The sequence below is a fragment of the Platichthys flesus genome, chromosome 10 (genome assembly GCF_949316205.1).
Source record: "Platichthys flesus chromosome 10, fPlaFle2.1, whole genome shotgun sequence".
In the NCBI taxonomy this organism is placed as follows: Eukaryota; Metazoa; Chordata; class Actinopteri; order Pleuronectiformes; family Pleuronectidae; genus Platichthys; species Platichthys flesus.
This window is the reverse complement of record NC_084954.1, coordinates 1,344,842-1,370,308: the sequence shown is the minus strand read 5'-3', so window position 1 is coordinate 1,370,308 and position 25,467 is coordinate 1,344,842. Positions and strand designations below refer to the sequence as shown.

The following is a 25,467-nucleotide window of genomic DNA, read 5'->3' as shown; positions in this document are numbered from 1 at the left end:
AGATGCATCGCTGCGTGTTCATCAGACTGGAGCACAAAGGAACTGGGAGTTAAAAAAAAAAAGAACGAGAAAGGGGCTGAGCTAAAAATAGCAGCAGGAGCAGAACTGGAACCAGCAGATTCTCATCTGCAGCTCAACTCCGAGGAGGAACTGCAGGAGACAGAGGTTTGTCCTTCGCTCAGAAGACGGACAAACACCGGACTCGGTTCTAAGGGCGTCTCTGCTGTGATGGAGAGAATCAAACTATTAAATATCACAATGATCCTGTGACTTATTGATCCTCACTTATTACTGCATCGGGGTTTGGTTCATGTTGTTTAAACCTTTTAGTCGTTAAATGTATTTGATACAGATAAACTCACAAACCACAGTGTGTGTGTGTGTGTCTGTGTGTCTGTGTGTGTGTCTGTGTGTGTGTGTGTGTGTGTGTGTGTGTGTGTGTGTGTGTGTGTGGTTGTAATCACATGGACACAGATGTTTGGTTGAATTAATTCCAGAGGTTCATTAACTTGTCACACAAAAGGATGATTTACTGTCACAACAGCTGCAGCTCACACGTTTTATTATTTATGACCAAAACCATCAGCTCCTCTACCGACCGCTCTATTTCTGTGGAAGCTGTTTGTGTCCGGCTCACGTTGATTATACGATGTGTCATGTTCTCAGTGTTCCTCACCAAACATCTGGATATTTTATCAAAGCAAACATTTAGTATTTGAGCCTCTCGTCGACAAACAGCTTCAGTGAAGTCACTAAAACCAAGAGGCTGCAGCTTTTCAAAGGAAACGATGACGTCACAGTTTCTTTGTTGCTTTGTGCGTTGAACAGAAACAACAACAACAACACACTGTTTCTCTACGTTTGCTTTGCACCGATGTTCCTTTGTGCTTCTCTCAGGGTTCGTAGTCGTTTTCGTATTCTCATCTTGTTCTTCGATGCTTCTTCTCAACGTACGGCTTATTGACGAAGGCAAACTACAACTTACGGATCAGACTTGGAGGAGAGAAGGTGTGAGAGGAGCCTGAGGCTGAGGTCACCACATCTGGGAAGCGTTTCCAGATGCTGAAGAAAACAAACGCACAACTTTCACTTCTCTGCCCCGACTCCCGTTCAGCTGTCACAACAGAAGCAGAGACAGACGTGGTGTCGGATCGTCTGAGAGATTTCATCCAGACAAATCATTTACAGGAACTTTTAACAACCGGCCCTAATAGAAGCTTTAGTGTGAACCTGACACATGTCACTTTATCACATTTCTCTCTCACACGTTGTCATGATTAACGTTTTAAATTATTTATACGGCTGTCACACCTCCTCCCACCTTTTCTTTGCTCTTTGTTATCACGCAGATATTGTAAAGTCGTGTCAGAGCCTTGTTTAAATGCTCTGAAACATTTAATACAACACATGAACTAAGATGGAACAGAGACTTCCCAGCTCGGGAAGTGGGACGTGAAAGAGTCGATTTCAAATTCTGAAAAACACATCACTGAAAAGATGTTGAATCTACACAAAGTGTGTAAACTGTGTGCTGTGCTCGCCTGGTGACACACATCACTGTCACAGGAAGAGGAGGAGCGTCTCTCCTCTCACGGGGCTGACGCTGACGTGGCGTGCTGAGCCACCGGAGCATCCAGAGCAGCCGGGGACGGAGCCCAGAGCGAGTGCTGGTCCGGGGTGCGAGCGTCGCTGCAGGACGAATCCCCCCCACACACACAAACACACACAGACAGCCTCTCGGTGCCGTCTAATCAGCGGGGGGGGGGGGGGGGGGTTTAAAGAGCAGCCCACACTGCGCTGCTCTGTGACACGGTACAGTAACGCTCTAGCTGCACTGTACTGACGGGGCCTGCATCAGTCAATTCTCAATTTCTACAGAACAAAGGCGTCTGATTAACAGTGAAGTTAACTTTTGGTTTTCCCAACACAGCGAATGCCTCAGAAGTTACACGGGGGGGGGGGGGGGGGGGTCACGCTCCTGAATCCGTCACAAACATCCCAGAGTCTCTTGGTTTTCAGCTGAGGAGGAGAAACTGGGTCCCTTTCAGACTCAAAGCACCTGAGCCGAGGAGGAGAATCTTCATCCTCAGCTCCACACAGGACTGGGTGTGTTCTGAGGCTCCATACTTACATCTTGAGATACTGACAGAAAATATCTGTCCATTAATTTTCTTTATTCTCGTAATATTATGACTTTTCTTTTAATACATAACAAGATTTTCTGTGATTGGATGAGATTTTCACAACGGACTCGAGTAAAAATTATTGCAAAGCGTGAAAGAGAGCAAGAGAAGATTCATTAAAAATGAAATCCTGTTGCTTTACAGATTATTTAAAGACCTTTCAAAATGAGGAATCATTTTTATGAAAAGCTTTAACCTCTGTTATTCATGTGTCGCTGATGAACGAATAAACACAGCACGACAACTCTGGGCAGGTCTGTGTGGGGGTGGGGTGGGGGGGGGGCATCCATCATGGAATGTACGCACGTGTTTACATCTGTGTGTGTTTGTGTGTGTGTTTGTGTGTGTGTGGGAGTAGGGTGGGGGTTCCTTGTCAAAGGGCAAACACGCCCACTCAGCGACGCCGGGAGCGGCTCTGAGGGCAGGAAGCTGACACTGTGCATCAGTCAGGGAGCAGAGCCGCCACCCACATCTCCCATGAGCCTCAGCAGCCTCCTGGAACGCCACCCGACAGCTCCACACGTTCTCACAGAACCCGACTCGCTCTCCTCCGTCAGCAAAGACACGTTCGTAGGAAGCAAAGGTGTCGAGAGACGGGGACGGAAAGGACATAAAGTAAAGGAAACTAAAAAGGATCAATAAGTCAAATCCATAAGGAGGACATGAAGGACGAGAAGAGGGAAGAAGTGAGAGTGAGAGAAAGAGAGGAGGACGGAACAGAAGATAAACAACAAGTAAGAAGCGGTGAAAAGAAACGAAGGATGAAGGAGGAAGAAAAAGACAAACGCACAACAAAACAGCACGAGGACAAGAAGAGAAGAGGAGAATGACAAGTGGAGGAAGAAGACAACAGGGAGAAGATGAAGAAGGTGAAGAGGAAGGTGAGGGAGGAAATCAAACCAAAGGAAAGAAAGGGAGGAGAGGAAGAGGAAGAGGCTGCAGGAGGATGAAGAAACCTTCCACACTGAACTCATCTGGTTCATCTCCTCCTCTGCTCTTTGCCATCCAACAACAAACCGTGACACAAACGAGGACAACAACACACAACTCAGACACTCAGCCTCTCGAACCCAGCAGGTGCTTCACGTCCACACGTCTCCTCACGTCCACGGACAATCATCCAGCAGCAGCAGCCGTCCTCCTGAGGGACACTCACCTTTAGTGGTCTCGTCCTCGATGGGCTGCTTGAAGACGGTGATGTCCTTGAAGGTGCAGAGGAACAGAACCACCTTGTCGTTCTCGTTCCTGATGGGAGCCACTTGCATGTAGAACCACACGGGACTTCCTGCCGAGACGTCGGGAAAGAAGTCTTAATAAGACATGTCTCACGTGCATCCAAGTTCAAGTCCTCTGTCCTCACTTCATAAGAGCACAGCCAACTGGAACCTCATCCAACAACTACTCCATTCATTCCTCGACCACATTTTGAGATGAGAACATTGAAACGTGGAAACGGAGCCGTCCCAGTTCCGTGCTGGTCTGTTCTGAACACACAGTTTGCCCCCCCGATGATCCTGGTGAGGGACAGTTTGATCCTGCAGCTCTCAGGGTTTAAACTCCCCGAGTCATCTCAGGGAACTCGCTGTTCTTCCTCCGACCGACTTCCTGACTTTATGACCTCGAGTCGTCATCCGTCTCGTTTGTACCCGGCCCTCCGCTCGAGCCTCGCTCTCCTGATTTGTCAGTAAATTTGGGCCATTTAAAAATTGATTCTTTTTGGATCTCACTGTCTTTCTGCCTCGTGCTCGTCCCTCTGCTGGTCGATCACTCGTCAGAGACACTGGGACATGTAACTGGGACTGTTTCTGTCTGCACCCTCCGTCCCCCCCGCTGTGACACGTGGACAGAAGCTTCCTTCTCTCCCCACTTCCACCTGCTGATGTTCTATTTCTCTATATTCCCGTTTATATTAGGTCGTAATACATTTTAAAACTTATTTTACAAAGTTCACTGTGGATTAAATTGTTCGTCTTTACACGTGACATCATTCTGCCACATGAGGACTGATGATTGGTTGATATAATGAGCTGCAGATCATCTCTCTACTGGTATTGGTTGGAAAGTTTATGCATTACTTCAGTCCAATTAAAGGCTGAGATTTATTAAATATGTATGACATCATATGATGGGAATAATATTCTGATCAATACAGGCTCAATTATTAATAATTATTATTATAATAATAATAAAACCCAAGGCTGCTTTACAGAGTAAGACAAATATATTGATTGATTAAATTGTTTATTATTTTAAAGATGTCCTACAAAACGTGTTTATGACAATATCTTTGCTCATTACCTCATCGTGAAGTTTGGTGAAAAGTGATCCATGTGTTGTGAAATTAAGTTCCACACAATCACACAAACACACACACACACACACACACACACACACACACACACACACACACACACACACACACACACACATACTTCCAGGGTAACAATGTCTTATCCTGTCTCTCAACACTGGGATTCAGAGCTGAAGACACCTGCTCCTTCTCAAATCTGATCCAACATCTCACAAATACACAAATCCAGTCATTAATCAGTGTATTGGTCCTGGATTAGAACCAGTGAGACCAGTGTGATGTGTTTTTAATGGTTTCCTGAAAACTGTGCAGCTCGAAGGCTCCGAGGGATAAAACCTTATAGATCCTGTGGACCAATCACAAGTGTTCGGCTCAGTTCACACCAATCACATCGATGTGTCTTCGCACGTCCTCGCTCAAATTAACATGTCACCATATTGTGTGTTCACAACAACAAGTGTGATGCTGCCAGTCGGACTGTGACAGACAGTGTGTGTGTGTGTGTGTGTGTGTGTGTGTGTGTGAGAGAGAGAGAGAGAGAGAGAGAGAGAGAGCAGGGCTGAGCCAATCAATGCTCTCCAGTGAAATAAGACTGTCCTCATTTGAAATAGTAAAAAGGAAATCGATATGTGTTGCTCGATGTTGATGTTGTTGTTGTCGCCACAAATAAATGAGGGAATGTGAAAGTGAGTAGAAACACTGTTGTTATGAAACTGGAGCAGGTCAGAGGTCAAGTTCCCTCTGATCAGAATGTGAACACACGTGCGTCGTCACTTATTTTAGATCCATTAGACTTTTATAGACAAATTTGCTGGATCCACTATTCCAGACGTGAGCACCATGAGGTCAGAGGTCAGACGGGGGACTCACGGTTCTTCCTGTAGAGCAGGACCTCGAAGCAGTTGGACTCGTAGTTGTCGAACGTCTGCCGGACTTTGTCGATGCTCTTCTTGTCCGTCAGCTCTCCGTACATGAAGCTGGAAGAGGAGACGAGCGGGTGAGACACAGAGACTTCAATCTGCACCGTCAAGTGGCCGTTAAGGTCTCACAGAGTGGATTGATGCAGCCGCAGCACCGATCGATCAGCCAGGGACGGATCGGGGGATCGTCGGTTGATTGGTGCTGCCTGCACTTCCTGGTAATGGTTGTAATTATTCCTTATAAGGCCTGAGGACATTTGAATCTCTGCTAACATGTGATCGCTCTGAGAGATCAGTGTGTTTCCCCACAGCCGCAGTGTGTTTGGTGTTTGTGTGGTATGGGCCCAATATTGTGTTATTTATGTGTGTGCATCGTTGTGTAACCATCTCAGTGTCAGATTGCTGAACGTGTAAAACTTCTGTAAATATTCACACAGATATCAACGAGTGTTCGGCTCCAAAAAGGAAAAACAAACGAGTCATCAGTTACAACACTTTTTTTTTACGTGGGTCTTGTGGCCATTGATCCCCCCCCCCCCCCCCCCCCCACGACGAGGGGTTTCTGTCTGGACGACTCTGCTGAGGTCCACACTTCTGCTGCCTGACAGGAGAGCAGCTCTCCACCAGCAGACGAGGTGAGGATCATGTAAACAACTCGGCTGCGTGGTTTGAACTTTTTAATCTTTCTCTCCGGTGCGTTTCACATTTGAATAATGGATGAAAGTGAATAAAAAAGAGCGAACACAGTGATTTTGTTGCAGGATAAATGGGGAACATGGTTTTAGTTTTAAAAACAGTGACTCATCGCTGCTCTTGTGAGAATATAAAGACGGTGGCACTGTGGAAATATATTGTTTTTTATAAGTTTCACTCTGACTGGGAAATTTAAACCATTAAAAACACATGAAGGGAGCTGCATAAGAAATAAACCTTCAGCAGGAGAGTGTGTGCAAAGGATATAAAGAGGAAATATTCAGCCACAATGTGAGAGCAGTTCCATTATCGCTCCATTACAAACTGTGTTTAACAGAGAAAACCACGATCACTGCTCAGTCACCAACCTGCAGGTGCTGCTCTTCTGCATGACCTCGGCCCGGTGGAAGCCTGACAGCTTGCAGAATCCGTCATTGCTGTAAACTACGGGCCACTCCACGATCTGGGCGTTTCCCAGGAGGAAGCTGGTCTCTGGTGGACGGAGAGGACAGAGAGGAACATCAGCACCAAAGTAGAAGAGACAGATAAAAGGCTGCGGAGCTTCTCGGTCTGAGGGAACAGAGCGAGGCCTGGGTTCCACTCGGGGAACAGTCAGGATCAGTGATGATGCAACACAAAGAGAAAGAAGAGGAAAGACTGGGAACTTGGGAGAATGAAACTTTAACTATACACCATCAGAAAGAGGAGGATGGATCACAAGAAACAAGAATGAGACTCGAGCTCCAACCTCCATCAAGACCCGACGGTGAATCCAACCACGCTGCAGGAACCCTGAAATACTCTGTGAGTAGTTTCTTATCCTTCCTCCAAGCTTCATGGAAATCTGTCCATTGGTTTCTGCGTAGTCTCATTATCTTATCACACCAGGGCCGTATCCATTCTAGGGCCGGGCTGCTCGTCTTCTTCAGGTGTTCGTCAGAGGGAATGGGACCAGTGGGCACCAGGTGGCCACCGGGTGGGGACCAACAGAAGACCTGCTTCATGGTCACTTTTGCAAGTTGTCCACAGTTTTGTCTACTTCCGCCCTCGCTCCATTTAGTGTAAACCAGTCCTATCAGCTGAGGGTTGTTCCACTGGGTAGACATTGAGTTCTGCTGCTGGGAATCTAACCAACTAACCATCAAACCAACCAGAGGACGGTGAGGGAAACACAACCTCCTGGGGAATAACCAGAAGAGTGCAAGCAGAGTGCAAGCAGAGTGCAAGCAGAGTGCAAGCAGAGTGCAAGCAGTCCTACTGGAACCACATTTCAATTCAGATTCTGATCTGCACCAAATATCACAAACTCAATCTCTTAACTCTGCTGGATTGTTGAAAAACATTTGATCTCACGATGTTAAAGAAAGTGGAAAAGAAATCTGGATGTTCTCAACTCTACATTTCATAATAAAGATGAAAAAAGAAAGAAAGAAGTCTTGTGATATGATTCTCAACAAGACAAAACACAAACATGGACATGAAGAAAACAATTATATGGATTTAAAAACCCTTTTCTCAGCCGTTCCAGCCGCGTCACGGCCGAAAACCCTCTAAAGGTTCAACGTCATCAAGTCTCTGTCTCGTCTCCGGCTGCGTTCAGGTCAGTTTTCTAAAACCCAGGACGGGAGTGGACCGAGCGGCTGCAGCTGACGGGTGGAGATCCCTCCTGCTGGAGATGAGGATCAGCACAATGCAAAGTTACGCAGTTTGTAATTAATGAGCTGAAACATTGGCTAAACGGCCGTTAACGTCCTCCAGCAGCTGCCAGGCCGGCTCGTGACTCTGGTGAATCCTTCATCAGTCAGAGAACCTCCTGTTTGCCAAGGGAACAGTTGGCAGGTAAATCTGGAACAGACAGATCCAGTAAGAGCCTGTGCACAGTTTCCCACAGTGCACTCTGTTCACAGCAGGGGGGAGGAAGCTTGTGCAGCAGCATTTAGAGGTTCACGTTCCTGTGATGAAGACGAACAGATGAAGGTGAATGAAGAAGGTGTGTCAGCAGAGTGAAACCGTCCGGCTGCAGCTGCATCGATTTCACTGCTCTGAGATCTGATGATGGAAAACAACAGCTGATAAAACGTTCTCTGTTGTATCAGAAGCGTCGCTGGAAGATTTAATTCAAAGTCCGTCCAACAATCATATCATATCCAGCCATAACCATAACCATAACCATAACCATAACCATAACCCCCCTACAGTTTTACAGTATTTAACCAAAACAACACAACCAAACACCAGAGGCTCATGTGTCCCGGCACCGTTTCATAATGATCCAAACAAATTGCACTTCTTAAAGTAACGACAGCGATTTTCCTTCATCTCGCTCGCTTGTGTTTTCATCCATAAAGTTTTTACCGTCCACGCAGAACTCACAGTTTCATTTTATCTTTCACCATTTCCTCTTTGTCAAATCACATTTTACAACAATAACATAAATTTGAATGATCCACCTGAATATGAGCAGCATCAGTTTCCTTTCACCGATTTAAATCCCTGGAACAAATATTCAGTTTTACTTTGAAAAGACGCTTTTAACTGAATTCTCCTTTGACGTCATGTTCTCTTCCAGTGAAACCACTAAGTGTCCTGCAGCTGGCCGAGTTCCCATCTCCTTCACTGGTTAACACAAATCCCAGGAGACTGCAGAGCACTGGGGGGGGGGGGGGGGGGGGGGGGGGGTTGAGGTGTGTGAGGGGGCCACACTGTTAACGAACAACAACAACAACAACAACCACAGTATCAACCTCATCTTCCTCTGCCTCTCCTTCCAACTCTTCAGCACAGAAAGGAACTTTAACTCCTTCACTTGATCTCCTCCATGTTTTCAGGCCGAGGCCGGATGCTAACTGTGTAACCTTTAAAGTAAAGAGCTGACTACGAGTTAACACAACACTCTCACACTCTCACAACAACAAACAGAATCATCTTGACCTTTTCCACTTCTCCTCTTTCAACCTAATCAATTACCTAGAAAGAGCAAAGTGCGACCAACATGGCCGCCTGACGGGGCCGGAGCCAGGAGAAGCCTCTGATGCATCATGGGAGTTCAGGTCTTGATCCAAAACCCACAGACGAGACTGTTTCTCATTTAATCAACATGAGACGCTGTCTTTGACAAAACCAGTGTGATCAGATCAAAACCCTCGTTCCTGCATCCAGAGAAACGAACACATTCCAGAAAACATCGATCTCATCTGGAGCCACAGAAACTAAATACATAACCCAGAGAATATGAAATGAACCGTACACTGATTATTGCAGATCCAGCATTTTGTGCAAAACAGCAATTGTTTTGCCGCAGTAAAAAAAAAAAAACGATTAGTCAGCGAATCAACTGAAAAATTATCTGCAACATTTATGATAATTAATTTAATCATTTCAGTAACTTTTCAATTAAACGTCAAAAAATAATTTTCTGTTTTGAATCTTTGCAAACTGAGAAATCTTTTGGTGTCGAAATTCAGAGAAACTGAGATGAGGTTTTTTAAGTGTCTGATTACTTTTTCACTTTTGTATTTTTATTCTCATGCATTCTCGTAAAGTTTCTACATATATATTTGCTTTTGTTGTTTTTTATTTTCTGCCATTTCAGGCTCATCATCAAATCTGCTAGAAGAGCAAATTACTCTGATTTTAGTTTCTCTTCAAGTTACTTTTCAAATTCTATTTTAATCATTTTAAAATGTTTCATTTTATCTTGATCATATTTCACATGTTTTATTTCTGTATTTGTTCCTCTTGTGCTTTTCAACTGATTGTTTGCCTTAAACCGTCTTGAGAGGTGTTTTATAAATAGTGTATTATTGTTATCACTGTATCTGATGTATTGATTTCTGGCAGCACCGGGACGTGTAAATAAACACGTAGGTATGAAGACAACTATACAAACGTCCTGATCCGAGTCTCACAACAAACACGGCACCAACGCCTCCTCAGTCCCAGTTGAGGGCCCCTGAGCTCCTCTCTGGACCAGGACCTTATCTCCACCCATCACCCTGACTCCCGTTCCGACCAGTTCCTCCACTGGCTCCTCTCTCCGGGAGGTGAAGGGAGAGGAATCACATCGGAGGAGGAGGTGCGCATCTCTCAGGCCGGTTCCGAGTCCAGGCGCAGTTTGTGTCGCATGTGGAGGAAGAAGAGGAAACACAAGCTGCAGCTGCACGGTCAGAGGATGAAGATCTGCGCAGCTGCTCGAGGTTTCCTCACTTTGACTCCACGACCTGTCTCCTTCCTCCCAGCAACACGCAGCTCCTGTGCGGCTCCCGTTACATAATGAACCATCACGACTCGCTCCTCGGGAAGTCAGGTCCCTAAAAACACCGACACCCACCGGAGGCTCACCGACCAGCTCCCGGTGTCACGGCCACTTGGCTGTCCGGGTTCGATCCCCACAAACAGGCGAGTTACAGACCAGGATCAACTTTTAATATTCAGCCAGTGACGCTGCGTAAAACCCCGAGTTCCCAGTGACGCTGCTCCGAAGCATCGACACTGGATTCACCTCGAGAAGTGAAACCAGGACGAGGCGCTGGGAATGAAACGGTGCGTGAGTCCCGGAGAAAAGGATCAATTCTCTTTCCGTGTAAAACAGTGATGTGCGAGTCTCCCAGTGGAACCAGTTACTTATCATGATGGATTACATCGCGGAGACTGGGGCAGCGGGTCAACTCCGCCACTGCCAATAACTGCGGGAATAAAAGTGAATTCATGCGGGTTCGTCCTCCATGGTTAAGGAAACCGAATAATCCAAGCGGAGTGCGGGTCCGAGCCGGGAAACCGAGCCCGAGCCCCGCTGCGACGCGCAGGACTCACCGCTCGAACGCCGGACAATGTTCTCCAGGAAAGTGTTCTGCGGTGCCACCAGCCCTCTCTTTCCCCCGGGCATCCTGCTCCGGGCGGGCGTAGCTGCTGTCGGTGAGGGTCGGTGGGTGCGCGGCTCGGGGGTCGGTACAGACGCGCTCTCTCAGTCGGACCGGTGGAGCAGCTCATGGTAACCGTGCGCTCTGGCGGCTCCGTGCGCACTGAGCCACGGAGGCGGCGGCGTCCCGCTGCCCGCGCGCGGCTCCAGGACGCATGCGCGCGCGCAGCTGAGGGCTCTGTGCTCAACACGGGGAAGAACCGCGTGTTACCGGAATCAGAGAGGATCCGCGTCTACACACACAACTATACAACATGTTGTGTAGCCTGATAAAAACATTCTGGTCATTTCCTCTTACTGCTAATAATCATAAAGATCTCAGCATACAGAACACAAGATATTAGATTAACAAAGAGTTTCACCACTGTTAACTAACTGTTTCATAGATGTATAATAGATTAATAGTTCATAATAAGTAATACATCTTATAGCTGTGATTCATTAAACATCACTTAAATTAAAACATGAATTAATATGTTTCTCACTTTCTAATGAGGTGTTTGTTATGAAGAATTATTGATAAAGTCACTGTTTGTAAATCAGACGGATTAGAACATCGAAACGTTACTGAAACCACTGAAATGTTCTTCAGGCTGTTGAACACAGTAAAAACAGTGTCACCATGTTTATCAGGGACGCTCATTAGCTTGTATGAAGGGTAAATGGGGCCCCTGGGAGCTGAGGAGTCCAGAGAGGAGCAGCTGATCCTCCCTGGAGGGCCACACCTCAGTTTACGGCTCTGACTCTGCCTCCGAAGTGTCGACTGCACGAAGCTGCAGCTTGAGTCTCGAGCTTCAGAGTCGGTTCCATTAGCTTCTTTCTTTCCTCCTGAGATGTCTGAAGCACTGAAGACCTGATGGAGCGGCTCAGGTTTCAGGAGGAGCTGTTTTATAAGAGCAGGACTTAGAATAAGAAAAACCTTCATGACTTCACTGATACAACCGAAGATAAAGTAAATACTAAATACTAACTGTCAAATCCTCCTGTGTTTGTTTCCTGATCTGATTCCACTTTGGACAGAACAACATTGTTTGTATATCCTGATTCAGAGTGATGACACGACACAGCCACGTGACAAACACCTTCCAGGCCCTCGTGGTTCTGGGCGGAGTCCATCTTAGGTCGGTGTTTGGTTAAAAACGCCCGAGCCTTCGTATCGGAAGACGTCCGATCTGAAATCGGGGGATGTCATCGTACAGTTTTCAAATGCATAGAACTTACCGATAGAACGTTTGGGAAGTTAAAGGATCGAAAAAGTTACTACACATTTTCCCGAGGGGATCGAGAATGTTGGAATTAAACATTTCGGGCGATCCAATAGAAGAGAGATAAAAACCACGTCTCCTCTGGAGCATCATCTCCGCCAGGTCGTCTGTCAACATTTCACAGCTGCGTCTGTGTTGTCAGTAAACGTGCAAAGTGTCAACAGCTCCCACGGGACGCCCTTAATTGGCCCACTTGCATCATGGGGTATCAAACATGTGACAGCACAGGTGGGACTGCTGCCGTCTGCTGCGCCTCTGTTGTGCCTCGTCATTCTCTCTCTCTCTCTCTCTCGCTCCCCCCCCCCCTCTCTCTCTTATAAACATAAGGAGGCTTATTGAAGTGTTGCTGGGGAAAGTCTCAATAAATCAGTGAATTTGGTTTTAATTTGAAACAGGAAGTTAACGAGCTCCTACAGGAAGTGATGCATCTGATGCTGGAGGGGTCTGCAGAACAATTGATAGGTTCTATAAGTTATGGGCGGTGAACAAATAGAATTGTGTAGAGAAGAAGTTGTGTGTTCGCCGCCTCATGCTCCTCCTCTGTTTCACAAACCCTCGGATCCTGACTCGTGCACCGGTGAGATTTATTTTATGCTCATTTAATAGTTTTGTCATTAATGAGTGAAAATGAGGAGTCAGCGTTTGTGTTGGTGTGCGGGCTGCACCACGGATCTCAAACCCCCGAGTCTCTGTGGCAGGAGCTCCATCACTTGGGTCGAGAGCCAAAGACGAGAATAAGTGAAGTTGTTCATGTTGGTGATTTATGAATTCAATCTTTAGCTTGGTGAGACTTTCTGTGCATGAAACCAGAGTGTGAGTCATAAAGTAGATTAAAAGCAGTGATCAGCTGAGTGAACTCCACCTTTGAGTTTTAACACCTCTTCTCGAAACGTGAGTCGGATCGACCTCATTGGACAGAGTCTCCACAGGGATTTAATGACTGTGATCACTCTAATTAAACTGCATGACTAACCCCCAATTACGGCCAATCAGCATTCAGCAGGCGGCCGTCATTGTTCATGTGGAACCGGCCTCACGAAGGACGATGAGCCTGACAAACGCTTTAAAGAAGCTGCAGCAGTTTGAACGGTGGAGATCAAACCCTGTTGCTTCACCTGTGCAGGGGGAGAGAGAAGAGATGTGGGTCGGGTATCGAACTCCCGAGCACCGATCAAAGGCATTCCTGCACATCTGGATGGAGACACAGCTGCGTCCCTCCTTATTGATCCGACAAGTAATGAGTCCAGCTTCTTGTTTCAATCTCACCGGTCAGACAATAAAGGGAGGAGGTGGAATAGCTCCCCCCTCACACACACACACACACATGCCCGGGTCAGGCTTCTGTCATCCTCCTCATCCTCCTCATCCTCCTCACCCTCCTCACCCTCCAGGTCAAAGGTCAAAGCTGAATAATAATGTGTTGGAGGTTCAGGTTTAGAGATCAGAGCTTTAAAAGGATTTTCTCTGTTTGTGTCAGGGGACCAGCAGGAGACTAAATTACTGTAATGGTCAATAACCAAGGCTCCAGTACTCCCAGTGGGAAAAGGTTGTTTCCAGGGTCACACTAACCAGTCAAACCATCACCGTCCTCTTAGCGTCGCGGATTCAACCTTTAACTTCCCGAGAAGCAGCGTAATGATATAGACTCTCAAGATGTGGAGATATCACTTCTCCCTAGTTTCTGTGTCCAGTAGTTTATTTGATTCATCAAAACTTTAATAAGGAATAAGAACCATGTGAGCAGATTACAAGATCAAATAATAAAGATGTAAAAGATGATTTATAATCAATTCTTTTTGTGCGTTTGTCAGAAACACAACCTGTAGATGGGACGACTCGGTGGAGGGGACAGACGTCCTCCTCGGCTCCTCTGGGGACCAGGAGCTGGATCGGGACGCAGGAATCCTCTAGAATCAGGATCACTGACCCTTCCTCTCACAGAACAGTCTGTGGTCTCTGCTCCGTCAGTAGCTTCCTGCTGCGCTGCCTGGAGCTTAACGGCAGTGAGGTGTCACCTGGTGTGTGGCGCTTAGCGAAGCACTTTCACTTCACACTGTCTCTCTGGTGGGTTTGGTCTTCGGCCTGTGGACAGAGTGGACGCTGTCAGAGGAGACGCCTGTGGTCACTTTGTCTCTGTGCTCATTACAACCTCTCTGCTGCAGTTTGTGTGTCTGTCCAATCAACTCCTGGTCCGTCCCGGTGTCCCAGCTTGATGAGGCTGATCCTGGATCAGTTCATCTGGAGCTTTCTGTTCCTCCCTCGCTCGTGAAGAGTCAGAGGCCTCGGGAAGCTGGACGTGAAAACCTGAGCTAGTTAGAGGTTCGTCAACAAGAGGAAGCAGAAGATCTCTCTGGAACATTCGAATTTCACTTTCCATTGATGTTTACAACCATCTGATCCCTTGATCAGCAGAAACCTGTAATAACTGCTCCGTGATATGATATCTAAAAACCTAACGGCCCCTTTTCTGTAAATTCATGATTGTTATCAGGACTGTCAAGTTTGATTCCTTTACATTAACACTCGTGATCCTCAGAGGAGGAACCGTTTGGATTCTCACCCTCGAGCCAAATTTCCCAACATTCACAAAAGAAATAAACCGTAACGAGCACGTTGCCTCGGAATTCACAAATCAAATTAATGGCGCCCTGAGGATCGTCCACATCCATCTTATCTTTCTTTTTTCTCAGATTTTAGTTTTGCTGCGTCTGTGGAGACGTTAGAGACGAGTATTACATCGAATAAGAAGAAGGCTCATGAGATAAAGAGCAGCCGCCTGGAGGAGAAACCTTCTGATTTACATGAAATCCTCTCGTCCGAGACTTCTGTAGAATCCATCACCGTCCTGACTCGTCCCCTCAGAGACAAACTGAGGCCCCGTCGTATGAGGAGGATGAAGAGGGTGAGGAGGGTGAAGAGAGTGAAAGGGATGAGGAGGGAGAGGAGGGTGAGGAGGATGAAGAGGGTGAAAGGGATGAGGAGGGTGAGGAGGGTGAGGAGGGTGAGGAGGATGAGGAGGATGAAGAGAGTGAAAGGGATGAGGAGGGTGAGGAGGGTGAGGAGGATGAAGAGGGTGAGGAGGATGAGGAGGATGAGGAGGGTGAGGAGGATGAGGAGGATGAAGAGAGTGAAAGGGATGAGGAGGGAGAGGAGGGTGAGGAGGATGAAGAGGGTGAAAGGGATGAGGAGGGTGAGGAGGGTGAGGAGGGTGAGGAGGATGAGGAGGATGAAGAGAGTGAAAGGGATGAGGAGGGTGAGGAGGGTGAGGAGGATGAAGAGGGTGAGGAGGATGAGGAGGATGAGGAGGGTGAGGAGGATGAGGAGGATGAAGAGAGTGAAAGGGATGAGGAGGGTGAGGAGGGAGAGGAGGGTGAGGAGAGTGAAAGGGATGAGGAGGGTGAGGAGGGTGAGGAGGATGAGGAGGGTGAGGAGGGTGAGTGAAGGACAGAGGAAGTAGAATTGTCTGTTTTCATGTTTGTCGGTCGGTTACAACACAAACTGACAACGAGCTGATCTTCAGTCTGGAGGAAAAGTTTCTCTGGAGGACGCACAGTGAGTCACCTCCTCAGCCCCAGTGGGTTATTAATGTCTCCAGTTTCCATATCAACTGGGAGGAGGAGGTGACAGGAAGGAGCTGTGTCACAGGGAGGTGCAGGAGGAGAATGGACCGTGCACGTTAAATCTTGCCAAAGACACTTAGGCATGTAGATGGGAAAGAGAGGGATTAGAACCAGCAACCCTCTTGTTGCAGAACATCTGCACTAGCCCCTAGGCCACGCTCTCCCCAAGATTTCATCTTCCTCTCTTCCTTCTTTCCCAGAATTCCCTCCGACCACACATCGTCTTCAGAGATCGATTCACAGACAGAGATGCATCATGAGGAGGATGAAGAGGAGGATGAAGAGGAGGAAATATAAATAAGTGAGAAGGAAAGCATCACAGAGCGTTAAGATGAAATGAGCCGATGGCCCAGATGGAGAGAATCCAATCTCAAAATATCTCTGATTCATCAGCGTGAAATCACAAACTGCTGCATCTGAAGTCACTGATTTGATTTTGTCCTTCAGACAATCTGATGAAATGTGATTGGACTCAACAGAGTGAGAGCAGGACTCACACAACAACACAACCTCTTTCTCATGTGGAGGAAACAAATCCCACTGAAGCAGATGTGATGACTCACGCTGACTCAGCAGGTTTACAGATCAACTGAATGAAGCCTGATTCAAACCGGCAGGAAGTGACCGTTTGTGAGTTTCAACATCTGGGATCCTCACACACTCTGAATCGTGCAGGAGCGACACAGTGTGTCCTCGACTGAGACGCACAAACTGTGGAGGACACGAGGGACGACAAACTGTGGAGGACACGAGGGACGACAAACTGTGGAGGACACGAGGGACGACTCAGTTTGTCACAGCAACGAGAGAAATGTGGTTTTTCAAGACCGAAACAAAACCTGGAGAGTTTGAAAAAAGGTGATTGTGTTTCTGTCGGGACTCGTTCACACCTCGTTGGGTTCAGAGCTTCAGACTCTTCAGTTCAGGCTGAAGCTGAACATCAGGTGTGAACGGTTCCGCTGAGCAGAAGAGGTGGACTGGGTCTGGATCAACCTGGACCTGGTTCTGCTGTTGCTGAAACAGAAGCTGAGTCTCTGAAAGGTTCAAAACTCCAAAACACACAAACACAATAAAAACAAATAAATGAGAGATTGTGAAAGCAACAGGAGGATTCACACGTTTAAAAACTTTTGTGTTAAAAACTTTGATCTGGTTTCACTTTGAGTCAAACAATCACAACATCTCTTTGTGGATCTCATTACCATTAAAGAGAAGAATGTCTTTATGATTTCTACGTCCTCCAAAGCTCTGATGGGAGGACACGTCCCCGGAGGCCTCGTGTCTCCACTTCTCAGCCAGACGTCGTGGACTCAACTCCAGATTCACAAAACAGCAAAAGATTAGCCTGAAGCAATATGGGATTAACAGGCTTATATTAATATACATACATACAAGATTCATAACTGCACAGGGATTAAAGAGAGGAGGGAAATCCAGACTGGGAGAGAGAGGAGGGAGGAGGAGGAGAGAGGAGAAAGGAGGGAGGAGGAGAGAGGAAGGAGGAGGAGGAAACATGGAAGACAGATGACACAAGAAAAGGAGAGGAAACAAGGAGAGGAAACAAGGAGATACGAAGTAGAAAATAGGAGAAATAAGAGCAGAGCTAAGAGAGGGGAGAAGAAGAGGAGAATAAAGAGAGAGAGAGGGACACGAAGGAGGAAAAGGAGAAGATGAGAAGGAGAAAAACTGGTGAGGAAAAGAAAAAGGAGAACACAGAAGAAGAGGAAACGATGGAGGTAAACAAAAGAGGAGAGGAGAGGAGATGATTAGAAAAAAAAGGAAACAGATGTGATGAGGAAATTAAAGGAAAGAAGAGGAAAGAGAGATAGAGAGAGAGTGTGTGAGAGAGAGAGAGAGAGAGGGAGGGATGAGGGAGGAGAGAGAGAGAGGTAGAGAGAGAGAGAGAGAGGAGGGAAGAGGGAGGAGGAGAGAGAGAGAGAGCGAGAGAATACCTAATTGATCCCACAGGAAATTGAGTAATCTATTACTAAGTCCTTACTTCAGTACAGTGGCAGCCAGTGACACAGGAAACATGGAACAGATGTTCATCAGCAGGAAGAAGTGGTTCAGTGGTTTGAGTAAAGTGAAAGTGAAACAGGAGCCCATAAATCATGTGTATACCTGCAGCTAAATAAACACAACTTGTACTGTACTGACACACACACACACACACACCTCTATGAAGTGCAGGTGTGTGCTGACCTCTAGTGACAGTCTGAGGTACTGCTCTCTCTCTCTCTCTCTCTACATGTGTTTGTATAAAAACAGGATCTGAGATCAGTTTGGATCCAGTTCAGTAGAAAGAAAACAACTTTCACTTCACTTTTATTTTACACTAACTTTCCTCTGTGAGGATAAAAAGTTTCTCCATCACGTCACCACGACGCTCGGCTGATGAGGGGGCTGCAGCATCTACTACTGGTAAGAGGAGGTAACTGCAAGGAAATAATAATAATAATAATAATAATAATAATAATAGTAATAATAAACGTTTCCACTTTAAAATGTGTTTTTAAATAACATGATGCGTTCAAGGCCCATTGACACTGATCCACCAGGTTTCCATCACCAGGCGTCATGGTGCGTTCACTGACCCTTGCTCTATTCTTGAGAACTTCTTCAATCAGGACTTTCTGAAGTTCCTCATCTCTTCTCTTTAATGAGAATAATTTGATGACTGTGACTCATATGTCGCATAAACACAGACCTGCATTAATTATAATAAGTAAATATATATATAAATCAGATATTTATTCCTTTATTTCCAGAATCTTAAACCAAACTCTTCACTTCACAATTTTTCGACTTGATTTTGTCCCTTTGCAGATTCAAGCCCCCTCAACAAGAGTAATACCTCAGACACACACAGGTTTGTGCAGCGTTCCTAATTAGGATTTTCCTTTGACTTATAAACATTAACTAGTTAATGAATAACCCTTACCTTACCTTAACTAACGACCCTTCATATCTGACCTTCCACCTTAACCAGTACGTCACAAGTGAACCAGTAGATCAGAAGTGATAGTTTTCTCTATCAAACATTAAAAGGTCACGAAGAGGTCACACAAACAAGAAGTGGGAAATATTCCACAGCAGCAAGAAAATGTATGATTTTCTTTTTGTGATCAGTGAAAACAGCTTTTTAAAGGTGATATTTGATCCTTGTTATAGATCTACGTCGTCAGTAGGAGCCAATGAGGTTGAAGCACAGAGGGAAGTCAAAGTGTCGAGAGTCTCAGACTCACATCATCGTTCTGTTCTGTGAGCACTTCTGGAGAAACATCAGCTGCTCTGCTGTTTTTTTTAAATTGTATTACATTTTAAAACATCTCAGAAAATATTAAAACTATAACTCACATGCTCGCCTCTTTAGTTGATTGATTTTAAATTTAGAAACCCAACAAGAGACTTCTAATTGTTTTTAATCTACATTAAATCTGTTCATGTTCACAGATGAGTGTCAGGTTGAATTCTCTCTCTTACACACACACACAAACACACACACAAACACAAACACACACACACACACACACACACACACACACAGTGAGCCCAGTAAATAAAGCAATTCAGCGTCTGGGCTTTATCACAAAACAGGTTTAATTTAATATCTCTTTATTTTTTAAAATAATTAAACATTTGTATTTCTCCAACCCTTTTTTATCTTTTTTTATTTTTTCAGTTTTAAATCATATTATTTCTGGGCCGTTCTAAAGCACACATTAAATCTGCCAGGGAGGAGGGAGGAGGGGGGGTGGAGGTTCACCGTCACATCCCCCGCCAACGTGTTCCGCTCCGCCCCTCCCCTCCCTCCCCCCGGTCTGACCTCTGACCCCCGGCCTACCTGCCGTCACCCTCACCCCTAAACCCCCCCCCCCACCCTTCCCAAAATAAAAAAAATATATCCAATGGTCAAAAGAAACTTCAGCAAAAAATATCCAAAATGAGATAAAAACCAAGAGGGAGGAGAGAGACGGAGAAGAAAGTAAAAGAGAGAGAGGGGGGGGGGGGGCACTATCATAAATACCAGGAAGTCTTCTTCCATAATACCTCTTTATATACTGGACACTCCTCTCCACAGTTTCCTAAGCAAAACAAAGGCTAAATTACTACAAGATACAAGATTATCAGTGTACTGCATTCAATAATGTACAGGGTCGTCTTTCTTTGTCACAGTTGTTGTAATACTGAAGTCGACGCAGCGGCGCCCCCCCCACTGAGGCGGGACACTCGTCTTCTTCACACCAGGAGGAAGCTTGTTTGCCGCTCCTCTGAAGACTCTTTTTTATTTCGTGTTCGTTTCTGAAGTCCCCGTGACGGGCCGGAGTACCAGTGCCAGACTGGTACCAGGGACACGTGGTGGTGGGTGGGTCAGGAGGGAGGGAGGGAGAGGTCAGAGAGAGAGAGAGAGAGGAGAAGGAGGAGGAGAAGAAGAATCACGTGATGTAAAGTCCCAGGAAGAGGAAGAAGAGGAGGAAGAGGAGTGCGTTTACATGGAAACAGATCTGTGTTTCTTCAGTCGTCCTCAGGTCATCGATTAAAGTCTGCGACAGCGAGAGCAGAGACTCGACCAGGAAAAGTGAAATCACGTGATGGACGACAGGAAGTGATGTCACAGCAGCATTAGGACACAACAACTCTTTCACAATAGAAAGATGTGGTCAAAACATCGGATGGCGTTTGGAGCCGTGTGTCGTCTGAGCGCTCGGACATGAACGTATAAAGTGTCAGTGTTGGGAAACTAAAAAAAAAAAACATGTAGACATTTTTAATGAATTGATTTTACATCCATTATGATCCAAAGACTTCATTTCCCATCATGCTCGGCGTGAAGCAGAAGGGAAGTGGGACGTTGCCTGAAGAACCAAACTTGCTGCAGCAGCTTCCTGTTTGCACGGTGACATTTAATGTAGAGACAAACATCCTCTGGATTATTTCATAACCTGAAGAGAACATTGCAACACGAGGATTAATGAGCAAACTGCCAACTGTCTTTCTTATGATTCACAGATACTGGTCTGAAGGTCCTGACCGAGAATTTGCTGTTCTGCTCTTTTAATAGATTTAAATTCTAAGAGAATTATTTCATGTAATTTAACGAGACGTCGCTCAATTTAGGGAATGAAACAAAACCAGTGAATCTGAGGAAATAACTTCTTTAACTCTTTCTTGGACATGAACTTTGAAAGAACACGCATGTAAACGCACTCACACGTGATCTTGAAACGTGTTGTTGTACTGAGAAGGTTTTAAAATGTGGTTGTGTTCTTTTGTTTCCTGTTTTGAACAGGAAGAGAAGAGGGGAGGGGAGGGGTGGTCCTTATGGGGGGGGGGGGGGGGACAACAATCCGTCCGGACGCCAGAGATTGGACAGAAATGACAGATGCACCGATGAACAGAGAAATGGAAGCGACGGAGGAAACGCAAAGAGGAGAACCAGGAAAATAAAAGTTAGATACGTGACTGCAGTGACAAAGAAGAAGAAGAAGAGGAAGAAGAAGGGATGAAGCTTTTAAAATCTTCTCTTTTTTTCTTGTTTTGTTTCCACATGTTCATTTCACGTCCTAAAGTCCAAACTGTTTTTCTCCTCGTCCTTCGAATCCCCTCCCACACAAGTCATTTTCTCATTTTCTATTTTTTTCCTCCTTTTTTTTATTATTATTGTTTTGTTTTTCTTTTTTTGCAATAATATCAGTTTTAAAGGGAAAAAAAGAAAAAAAGAATTATTTACAGTGCTGTTGAAATAATGAAAACAGACGTGATGAATCTACTGTAAAGGAAGTCGCATAAACACAGGAGCAAAAATAACAGAAGAAAAATAAACACAAGTAAGAAGCCAGCGGGCGCTCCGAGTCCGTCCAGAGACCAGGGCCTTATCGGGGGGGCGGAGCTCTGGGCAGACATGGCTGATGTGGAGGGAAGGGGGGAGCGGGGGCAAAATGGAGGGGAGGGGGAGTCAGAGTGGGAGGGGGGAGACGGGGAAGAGAGTCGGGGGGGGTGGGGGGGGAGCGCGGCGCTGTCTTCGTTAAGTTGGGATGATCCCGTCGCTCCTAAGGCCGCGCTTCAGCTCCAAGTCCTCCAGCTTCTTCCACAGCTCCTCCCGCTCCTTCTCCTTCTTCTTCTCACTGGAAAACAGCAGCAGAGCGACAGGTTCAAACCAAACCTGCTGAGCCGCTCAGCCACAGCGGCCACGGGATTCTAACCTCACACAACACACACATTCAGACCGGCCTGCGGCAAACCACACTGACACGAGGTCACGTGACCTTGGACCACTGAAATCTAATCAGTTGATCTTTGAGTCCAAGTGAGGACCGGTCAACACGTGAAGAAGAGATCCCCTGAAGGCAGGGTTCAGATCCCACAGCCACTTTCATCTTTCACCAAATTCTAACCAGTTTGACTTTAAACCCATCGACTGCTCGTTGGTAATGAGTTTGAAGATGCTCTTTAGAAACCGAAGCTCAAGAACGAGCCGGAGCTAGAAGCTGCTGGTCTCCAGAGCGGAGGAATAGAAACGTGGGCGACCACAGACATCGATGCAGATATGATGGATTTTGAATCTTTTATTTGTGAGAACGATCCAGTGGAGTTTTGAAACTTGAGATCAGATGTGATGAGACATGAACCCGCGTGGAGGCGGAGCCACCACAGGAAACACTCAACAGGCACTCGGACTCCTAACGTCTCTTCACTCCTCCTGGTCATTCTGCTCCTGGAACTTTTCATATTACTCATAATGAAGAGGAGGACGTGAACAGCTTCTTACCGCTGGCGGTCCGACTTGTAAGTGGCTGTGAGTTCATCAAATAAAGTACTGTTCATCTCCATGAAGGCCTTCAGGACGTTGTACACCAGCGCTACGATCGCCCTGCGGAGGGGGGAGAGAGAGAGACGTCACGCTTCACATCATCACGAGTCCACGACACGTCTTTATTTACTGAGTTTAAACATTTCACACTGACGCTCAAAACAGCTTCTGATTCGAGGATCAGGATTTCAGCACTGATGTAGAAACTTGAGGACAGGGGGACGGACAGTGGGACAGATAGAAGCTGCTGCAGAAGCTAAATGTAACACAACTCATTGTGTGAACACAAAACCAGGGAAGAAACCATTTAAGCCACAGGACACTAGAAGCTGTGGTCCATCACAGGGAGCTGGTGCCTGTGGAACGTGACTCACGGGTTCCAGTGCTCTTTGGAGATCCTGTAGAGGCTGGCGAACATGATGGGCAGGATGACGCTGGAGTTCTCCTCGATCAGACTCATGATGTACTCGTTGTTCCAGTAGTACAGAGCTCGCTCGGCCACCTGCGACGACACACACAAGCAAACTCAGAGGGACGTCCAGGCAGGAGTGAACGAGCAGAAACACTGATCCTGGACCTGCTGATCATCACTGACCTGGAAATGTGGGCTGGAGACACATCTGGAGATCTGTTTGAAGAGCGGCTCCTGGATCTTCACGAACTGTGTTGGTTCGATGACGTCCAGGATCTCCTCCAGTTCCCCTAGAAACATCACCTGAGCACAGGAGCAACGTGTCAACACACAAGTCAACACACAAGTCAACACACAGGAACACACACTTCTTTACACATGAACAGACGGCCTCACCTCTTTTTGACTGCAGGTTTTCGGCCAGAACTTCAGTAAGCCTCTGATGACCTGAGGACGAGGACAGAATTCACAAAGTTCTTTTTCTGCTGTAACAAGTTTGTTTAATTTGTGTTTATGATCTGGACATAAAGATTAAACTGAGCTTTAAACAGATGTGTGGTCTAAACTGAACCTTCACCCTCAAACAGCAGTGAAGTGAAGTTCTTCTAACAGAACAATCATCACACTGAGGATGTGTTTGCTTTGTCTTGAACTAAATATTTAGCTGTAACATAGTTTTCACTGTGTGACACAAACAGGGAAAAGCAATGGAGCACAGACCAAACTGTTTAAAACCAAAGTCAAGTGGCAGCTTCTCTCAAACATGGAGGATTCAGAGATGGATGATACTCACTGGTTCTGTTAATGTTGGGTCTTTCTCTAGGAACTGTACAATGCAATACGCCAACTGCAGAGAGGAGGAGGAGGAGGAGGAGGAGGAGGAGGAGGAGGAGGAGGGTTAATGTCACTGTGACAGCAGCTCATATACTTTTCATTCATAATCCAAACATTCATTTGAATGGAGGGGGAACTTATTTTCAAAGTGTAATGACCTGTTATAAATATTCAGAAATCTGAATATGTGGTGTTGCTCTGAATCCAGCAGAGGGCGCTCTCTATGAATCTGAAGCAGTAATCTTCAGTGAAAATGGAGGAAACTGAATCCAGCCTCAAAGCTCATTTCAGTTTTCAATGAATGACGTTAAGATCTGAAGGTTTAAAGTTTGAGTGAACAGATAAAGACGAGTAGTGACTCAGCTCAAATAACTGGAGATGAAGAGTCTACACGTGTAGATACAATTAAATAGAGAAGAACTTTTCAAACCTGATCATCAAGATATTAGAGCAATAGTTAGGATTAGTTAGTTTACACACACACACACATTACCTGTGCGTGGAAGAGGGACAGACTCCTGACAGTGTGGAGGGGGATCAACACTTTGACCAGAAACTGTTTATGTTCTGCTTTCAGTGGCAGAGCGAAACCATTGATTATACTGGAAGAGAGAGAGAGAGAGAGGCAGGAGAAGGAGAGGAGGAGGAGGGGAGACATAAATACATAAATCAAACATTAACACATGAAAGCGTTTCATTGTGTTGGAGCGGAGGATCAATGAGCAGTGGATGAATAGAATCTGTTTATATGGGCGGTGGAGCCTGGAGGAGAAATAAAGAGATGTGACTGAAACGTGATGAAGCTTTAAAGCTGCTGCACTGGTTCGTTCACATGAACCTCTGTTTCATCAGATTAGTACTTTTCTACCTGGATTTTATTTCCTTGTTATTCTCAATTTCATTTCTTTCTAAATTAGTCTTTTTGTGTTTTCTTGCTTCGGAACTTTGGCAAATTTCTGTTGAAATGTACTTTACAAATAAAGTCAATATGCTTTGTGATTTAAGCTTTTATTATTTTCCAATCTGCTCTGATTAGCAAACTTTATCCCTGAAACTTAACTTCTGTGAGAACTTTATTCTGTGGTTTTGGTTTTACGTCTAGTCAGTGAGCTGAGAGATGTTTCCTCAGTGAGCTGAGAGATGCTTCACAGCTTCAGACCCTGATTCTCTTTATTCTCTCGTCTGGTTACTCTTCATCTCCTCGGCCCTGAGATCACATTTCTGACCAGACCCTGAAACAAAGCCGTGTTCTTGTGACCCCTCGTCACAGGTTGAGAGCTGCTCTGAACGGGGAGGGGAAAAGGGATTCTTCTCTTTCAGGAGGTTTTATCTGGATCATGTTAAGACACCAGAGGAAGTAAAGAAATCATCCTATTCAAATAAAGACTGGTTTGGATCATATTTGAACAAAAGCTGTAAATTATTATAGGAATGAAACCTATTAAGTTAAAAACAAAACCTGTTGAGTTTCTACTGAATAGTTCCCTTTTATATATTCTT

At 45.8% G+C, this 25,467-nt stretch overlaps 2 protein-coding genes across 8 annotated transcripts in view; both read right to left on the bottom strand.

Moving 5' to 3' along the window:
- kcnh5b (potassium voltage-gated channel, subfamily H (eag-related), member 5b) overlaps positions 1 to 10,992 on the bottom strand; it is a 68,498-nt gene extending 57,506 nt beyond the window's left edge. For all 6 annotated transcript variants that reach the window (XM_062396695.1, XM_062396696.1, XM_062396697.1 and 3 more), the window contains exons 1-4: positions 10,920 to 10,992; positions 6,476 to 6,599; positions 5,365 to 5,471; positions 3,340 to 3,468 (exon numbers count right to left, since the gene is read on the bottom strand). In XM_062396695.1, coding sequence (XP_062252679.1) covers positions 3,340 to 3,468; positions 5,365 to 5,471; positions 6,476 to 6,599; positions 10,920 to 10,992 — 433 coding nt within the window. The remainder of the gene's footprint in view (positions 1 to 3,339; positions 3,469 to 5,364; positions 5,472 to 6,475; positions 6,600 to 10,919) is intronic.
- Positions 10,993 to 19,508: 8,516 nt separating this feature from the next.
- ppp2r5eb (protein phosphatase 2, regulatory subunit B', epsilon isoform b) overlaps positions 19,509 to 25,467 on the bottom strand; it is a 29,988-nt gene continuing 24,029 nt past the window's right edge. For both annotated transcript variants that reach the window (XM_062396995.1, XM_062396996.1), the window contains 7 exons: positions 24,461 to 24,569; positions 23,927 to 23,980; positions 23,530 to 23,580; positions 23,317 to 23,436; positions 23,096 to 23,223; positions 22,680 to 22,781; positions 19,509 to 22,035 (listed from right to left, as the gene is read on the bottom strand). In XM_062396995.1, the coding sequence (XP_062252979.1) occupies positions 21,936 to 22,035; positions 22,680 to 22,781; positions 23,096 to 23,223; positions 23,317 to 23,436; positions 23,530 to 23,580; positions 23,927 to 23,980; positions 24,461 to 24,569 (664 nt within the window). In that variant the 3' untranslated portion in view covers positions 19,509 to 21,935. The remainder of the gene's footprint in view (positions 22,036 to 22,679; positions 22,782 to 23,095; positions 23,224 to 23,316; positions 23,437 to 23,529; positions 23,581 to 23,926; positions 23,981 to 24,460; positions 24,570 to 25,467) is intronic.